Genomic DNA, 7710 nt, shown 5'->3' on the forward strand with positions numbered 1-7710 from the left:
TGTTAAATCCAAAATGTTAGGTGATACAACAAAATTAACAGGACTTAAGAAACAAAGAACTTCCACTCATCTGGTCCAATCACTACTAAATAACCCCATGCTGCTGATCACATGTATGGTGTATATGTGTACACCGTTATATGTTATAGAACATGATAAACAATTCGCTCCAGGAAAGTTAGAATGAGTTTGTGACTTTAAATGAGCATCATTATCCCACAATACTGTGAAATTTGGGAAATTATGTAATCACTTAATCACAATTGAAAAAAAACCAACACCAGAAAACTAGAAGTGGCTTGATGGCTCAAGTGGTAGAGCATGAGCCTTGAGCTGAATTGTTCAGGGACAGCTCCCAGGCCTAGAGCTCAAGCCCCACGACTGACAAAAAGAGAGAGTGAGAGAGAGAGAGAGAGATCTTTCATGCGATTGTTTCTAACATATTGTAAGATTATGTCTTTGTTGCCTTGTATGTCCCTGCCCCATGGTACAACCCCTGCTTTCACTATATATGATGTTGGTATATGTGGAGGGGAAGGGAAAAAACAAATTGTTAAAACAGGGATACAGGAGGACCCATTGCAACAATGAGATGTACAAGTTGTTATGTCGAAAAACAAGCTTTACAACTTTGATGGGGGGACGGGGGCGTGGGGGGGGATACGAAGGGATGGGAAGGGTAAACAAAGGAGGAGGCTACAACGCTTGATAAGAAATGTGCTCATTATCTTACCCATGTAATTGTAATCCCTCTGTACAGTATTTTCACAATTAAAAAAAAAAGAAATGGCAGTAAAAGAACAAGGGCAAATAACCCATTGACCAATAACCCAGCACTCCAGAGAAGACACTGCCTTTCAAATTACATAATAATTGCATAAACATATTCTGCATCTCTATACCGAAAATAGCACATGCTAATAAAACTGAGTATTCCTTTTGGTACCAATAATCAAAATTGAGGACACTTGTGAACTTATACACTAGTATTAAATACAAACTTGGACACATTTTATAGGATTTTCTTTCACTCAAGCCATGTTTTTATAATTTTGAATTATCATTCAATTATCAATTCATTCATTATCAATTTTAACAGTCACAAGTAACTAAATGCAACATTTATATAAAAAGGATCTTTACATATTTATTGAAAACCTGAATTTTAAGATCAACTTTAACTTGCAAAGGTAGTTATGTTGAGCTTTCATATTACCTAATAAAAATAAATATAATAATAATTAATAAAATAGTAAATAATAATACCTAATAAAAATTAATGAAGTGGAGCTGGAGTCTCCTAAAGTAAATCAGTACCTCTAGACTGGTAAGTTCCTCAATAAATAAAATGGAATTCTATTGTGAATGAATAAAGAATTGGATTTCTAACTTTCTGCTGACATAGCATGATCCAGCAAGATAATACAATGAATGAACACGTCACATCTAAGATTTCCTACCTGTGAAACACAAGAGCCATCTGTAAATAGAGAAAAGTAAGGTCATATTTTCCATTATTCAACTATATTTTTAAAAATCTCTTTCCTTTTATCCTTTGAATATGCTGAGCTCCTGAGGTAGAAGGTCCCTAAAAAGAATGACATTAACAAATACCAAATAATGGAAGACTATGTGGCATTATAAATATTCTCAAAAAGCTTTTAATAAACTTGTTTTTGTTACTATTAAGAAGTTGTAGAAAGGTGTTACAATTCCATAAGTCCAGTTATGAATACAATCCTTGATCAGTGTCATTTTCATTTTTTCCCCATTTTTCCCTCTCCCATTCCTACACACACATTACAGTTTACTTTTTACTCATCCTCTCTCCCTCCATTCTTGTTCCACCTCTCTGCCCTCTTTCTAATAAAAAAATTTTTAATAAATTGAGAAATCTATATTGTCCAGGTATGCAGATTTTTTTCTTATTTTTGCCCTATTAATTGGTTAATATTACATGAAAGTAGCTAAAGGTGTATTGCTAGCACTAAAAAACATTTTTCATGGCATAGTAGTTCTCTTCTGACTTATGGGACCATAGCAATATGGAACCATAAAAATACTCAGATGGAACATGAATTCCAGTCTCTGGAAGTTAAGAATATGGTTCCTTCAGCTTGCTTCATAAGAAAAACAAGAGGAGGAGGACATGATGAAAGTTCATTATCTTGCACATATGGAAATGTTGTAAGTCCTTTTTTTGTATATTTAAAAATATTAAAAGAAAAAATGTGAATGTATATATACCAAACAATGTAAATATGTGCACTTGAATGGTACATCTTATTTTCGAAAAATTTCAAAAATATATCTCCTTGTTTGCTTTAATGCCTTTTCCTGGACCTCTTAAATATTTAAAATTACATTTTACTATCTTTAAGTAGTTGCACAATGGAGTACCATTCAACAAATCAGTTAATCCATGTTTCTTGGTTGATATCACCCCTTTCATCACTCTTCCTTCCCACCCCCACCTTTCCCCTCAATTTCCCTGTTTTAATAACGATGCACTGAATGTCATTCCTACATCCCCCTCTTCCTCTCTTCTCTCATCAGCTCCTCTCTCCTGACCTCCCTCCCACACCTTTCCAGGACCAGTTTCCTGGTATTTATTTTGTCATACTGTGAGTTTTCTAAGGAATTACACCATTTGAATTCTCCCCTGATATATCATACTTTAGTTAATATATTTGTGAGTTCTTATATACATCCCTGTATATGTTTATTTGCATATTTATAAATTAGATCTAGCCTCCACATATGAGATAAAACATGTGTCTCTCTCAAATTCTTTTAAGAGAAGACAGTTCAGCCAGGTGCCAGCGGCTCAGGCTTATAATCCTAGCTACTCAGGCAACTGAAATCTGAGGATTCTAATTTGAACCAGCCCAAGTAGGACAGTCTGTGACACTCTTATCTCTAATTAACCACCAAAAATTTGGAAGACAAGAAGTCTAGTATGACAGAGGGCTGGTTGCCCTCTCCAATGGGTAGCCACTAAACTTCAATTAGTTAAAATGTAATGAAATAAAAAGTTCCTTTCCCCATTCACACCAGTCACATTCCAAACACTTTACAGACACATGTGATTAGCTATGATATGGGAGAGAATAGAACATGTCCATCATAGCAAATTCTGTAGAGCCAGAACAGGAAGTACTCTTAGAGAAGGGATGGGAATGAAGAAAGGTCAGGAGGTGGGAGCAATAAATTCTCCAAATCTCTGTGTGAGCCCTTGGACAAAATACCAGAAATAATAAAATATCCATGTATTTCCTCTTCACATCTAAATTGGAAATACATGCCTATGACAGGATCAATGACTTGATTATTTCACTGGCTGGTCTGGTTCAATAATCATGCTGAGTTCATACTATAAATCAATAATGAAGACATAAGACTTAACAGGCTTATCTAATTGCTCACTATCTGAACATGCAGATCACAGTGGCTGAAAGCCAGGCCCCAGCACACAGCCAAGTGTGGGTTCTGTTATTTCTTCTGGCAGGGACCTGTTAGCTGACTGGGTCCAAGCTCAGTGACTTGGGACTGTCACAGTCGCAGATCTCAAAGAACATGCTCATTATTAAATCATTTATTTCTTTAGACAGAGTGGCAGTATCCACAGCAAAACCTAAAAGACAGAGATTTGAGGAAACTCTAATTCAGAGAAAGACATCACCTGTTACATAAATGTGACTGAACTGAGCCATATGTGACTCATCATTGATACAATGTTGTGAAATGTGGACTCTACATAATCTTGATCAGAGCTGCCATGCATCCATTTTAAGAGAAAACTAGTTTGGCCCAATTATGTAAAGTTGTAGGGGTTCAAACAGAGCTTACAAGCCAGGAAAGCAAATAACAAGGCTTTCTAAATCAACAAGACTCTAAGATGTTTGCGTTTACCAGTGAAGAAACCTCTAGGAAAACCATATCTAGGGGAAATCAAAGCCAGCTTAGGATACATGGACTCTCTAATCTCTACTGCTAATTTCAGAAACAATCATTGTCATCCTTACAAGTAAACTTTGAGTCAATTAAATTATGACTCTAAGTTGACTTTTAATGTGCATCTGGAGTGTTTTTGGACACTATTAGTGGGCATATTATTTTATATATCCTCATTGCACAGAAGATACTTCTCCTTTCTCCCTTTCTCTAACTGCCCTCCCTTTCTGAGTATGTGTGTGTGTGCACGCATGCGCATGTGTGCACGTGCTACCACTTGAGCCACAGCTATAGTTCTAGCTTTTTGTAGTTAATTGGAGATAAGGGTCTCACAGATTTTTCCTGTCTTGGCTGGCTTAAACCACAATCTTCAGATCTCAGCCTCTTGAATAGATAGGATTACAGGTGTAATCCACCAGCTGCTGGCCGTTGTTTGTTTGTTTTTTAATTTTTGTTTTGGTTTTTTGTTGGTCCTGAGGCTTGAACTCTCAGGGCCTGGGCTCTGTCCCTGAGCCTCTTCTCTATGCTCAAGGCTAACTCTCTACCATTTGAACCATATACATATATACACATACATACATATATGTGTATATACATACATACACATATATGTATGTATATATACATACATATATATGTATATATATTTCTGTATCATGGAGTTTTTGCTATATTGCAGGATTTTGCAGTATATACAATATTTGTTATTTTAATTATTTTTGCCTAAAAATTTAAAAACAATATAAAATGTTAATTCAAGCATATTAAAAAGAATTTTAAATCAAAATAAAATACAGCATGTATTTTATCAGTGATGAATACCATCCTGTACACAATAGAAATGCAGTATGCCACTACTGCTTGCACAAGTTTGCCAATGTGAGCTTGTACACAGCACAATATTGGCTGATGGAATGGAAGGTGACCAACCATAGCACTGTTCTGTATCCTGGAGAGGCACTGATTGGTTCAGTGACTTGTCTACTTGCTTCCAGGCACTGTGCCCATACCTTCAGCATCTCTCCTTGTCCACTTCACATCGATCTGATTGCTGCATGTTGTGTTGCTCTGTGGTGTTGTGTTTTGTGAAATTTCCATAAAAGTTTGAATTTATTTCAAGCCCTAGGATGCCACCCAAACATTCTGCACCTTCCAAGGCTTCTCAGTGAACCTAAGTACCAAGGAAGATGCTTGCCATCAAAGAAAAAGTGGAACTTCTCAACATGTTAAAGGAAGGCAAAAGCTACCCAGCTACAGACCACCATTATGGGATCAACAAAATGTTTGCTACACAAAGAAAGACTGGAAGAATATTAGGTCTACAGCAACAATGATTTTTAACAAGACTGCAAACAGGGCGGTCACTTCCCACAATAAAGCCATTGTGAGGATGGCATCTGCATTGGACTTGTGTATAAATGACTGCCAACTTGATACCAATACCATCTGGATGAAGGCCAAGAAACTTTATGATAGTTTTGTGGAAAGCACAGTTCATAATGGTGACAAGGATGAAGAGGAGGATGACCTCGCACAAGCAGGACAGTTGACCAAACCCATTCAGTGCCAGCAAGGGCTGGTTTGACAAAGTTCAAAGAGCTTTGGGCTCAAGAGCATTTCTCTGCATGGAGCAGCTGTCTCTGCAGATCAAGCTAGAACTGAGGAGTATATGAAGGACATGTTCAAGTCCATCACTGAGGAAGGGGGCTATAAGCCTGAACACGTTTCTAACATGGCTGAGACAAAGTCAGCAAGTGAAGAAGAGGATGAGGAACACGATGAACTACAGGGTGCAAAAGAGGAAGAGGTTGGCCTAGTACTCCATCTTCTTGCAACTATGGTCAGAATGGCGAAAGAACTTCAGTGAGTGGCTGGCAAATGGAACCCCAGAGGCTTCATTCATTGTACTTTGTAAATACACTCGAGAGTGCCATATCACTTCTCACTCAGAAAAAAAAAAAGCAGCACCAGCAACTCCCCATAACTATGTTCATCACTCAGATGGAAGAGATCAGTTAAGCCCATGCCTTTAGTAGAAATGGAAGTTACGGCCCAGGGTGAAGATACTGCACCACCTGATGAAGCCCTGATGAAGTGGTGCCTTCAGAAGCGCTGTAACGCCCTCCTTGGCTGTGCAGTACATTCATCTCGTCGCCATCACCTCCATCGCCATCAGTTCCCAGCTACATAATTCATGATCTTCATCCTTCAAGTTGTAGTATACTTCACTGGTGAGTACCCGTATAGAATTTTATACATTGTTAAAATTACGTAGGTTTAAGAGTGTAGAAAGCATTTAAGAGCTTGTGAAGTATTTATAAGAGTGTGGGAAATGTTAATAAGAAAGAGAATGGGAAAGGTTTATAGGAGAGTGGGAAGGATTTACAAAGTCTTAAAGTATATATATAAATAATGAAATAAATATAATGCTGCTACTTCACAGATTTCCATGGGGTCTCTGGAACATAACTCCCATAATAGGTGAGGGATCACTGTACTTTATTGGAGATACGAATCTCACAGACTTTGCTGCCTGAGCTGGTTTCAAACCATAATCCTCAGATCTCAGCCTCCTGAGTAGCTAAGATTACAGGCATGAGCCACTGGTTCCAGGCTTTATTTTTTTTTTTTGAGACAGAGTGTCATCACTATTTTTGCCTGTGCTAGTTTAGAACTCGTGATTCCTCCTGCCTCTCCCTCTCAAGTAACGGGATGGTTCTCTATCTTGACTGTGACACTGAACGTATATGATCAAAACTCCTATAACTACTCACTTATAGGGATGAATTTTTGTGTATCCTTGAGGGGAATAAAAATACTGTATACTTTAAGTGCTAAATGATATCTATGGTACTTAAGTATCCCTTTAACACCTTAACACTAAATCAATGATATTCATGTTATATACAATAATTTCATTGTGTGGTGATGTATAACTGGGGAAATGGTGAGGATCTTGGCAAGGCTGTGTTACAGTTAAAGAACTGGATTTAGGCTTAGAGGATCTTGTTTTATCACTATTATTTCTTTGTTTTGGTGGTACTAGAGCTTGAACTCAGAGCTTACTTGTTAAACAGGCTCTTACCACTGAGCATACCTCCAGCCTTAAAGTCAAATGTTTCTACTTACTAATCAGGAAAAAAATAATTATCACATTTAACAGCCAGTGCTAATTAAATACTTACTCAGGAATTGTTCTTGTCTCAATATAAATTACTAATTTAATCTTGAATAAACCTGAAAAAAATCAGCATAATTATCCTATTTAACATGAGAAAACTGAAGCAGAGAAAGATTAAGTAATTTGTCCAATGTCACTAGCATTTAAAGTGTCTGTGCCATAAAGCCACAGTAGGTACTCCATACTTTTGACAAAACTGAATTGATACTGTGAGATATAACTCAGGTTTAAGCACATATACTGGTTCTTCTTACCATCTCTGAGTTTCCAGTCTCCTTAATAAAAGTGAGAGGAGTATTGTTTTCTTATCTTATAGGAAAAGCTCATAGTTGAGGCTCAAATGAGCTAATAATATGCAAATACACTTCCTCATCACCTGGTTGTGCTTGGAGTCTTGCATTGGTTGCTATGTCTTTGTGAGTAGAAGAGTCAGTAACTCCAAATGTGTGGCATGTGCTGATGAGTTCCTACTTATGTCCATTAGTCATAGTCCATTAGTCACACAAGTCCAGGAAAAGAGAACAAGTACATATCAGCTCCCCATACCTAATACTACAGAAAAGTCCTTTGGGTCA

General features: G+C 37.2%; 1 protein-coding gene across 1 annotated transcript in view; it reads left to right on the forward strand.

The window, feature by feature from the left end:
- Positions 1-822, forward strand: part of LOC105998361 (BBSome-interacting protein 1-like) — a 2324-nt gene extending 1502 nt beyond the window's left edge. Inside the window, exon 2 of the mRNA XM_013033046.1 lies at positions 773-822. Within this exon, the coding sequence (XP_012888500.1) occupies positions 773-822 (50 nt within the window). The remainder of the gene's footprint in view (positions 1-772) is intronic.
- The last annotated feature ends 6888 nt before the right edge of the window (positions 823-7710 follow it).

The sequence above is a fragment of the Dipodomys ordii genome, unplaced genomic scaffold (assembly GCF_000151885.1).
Source record: "Dipodomys ordii isolate 6190 unplaced genomic scaffold, Dord_2.0 Scaffold162, whole genome shotgun sequence".
Classification (NCBI taxonomy): domain Eukaryota; kingdom Metazoa; phylum Chordata; class Mammalia; order Rodentia; family Heteromyidae; genus Dipodomys; species Dipodomys ordii.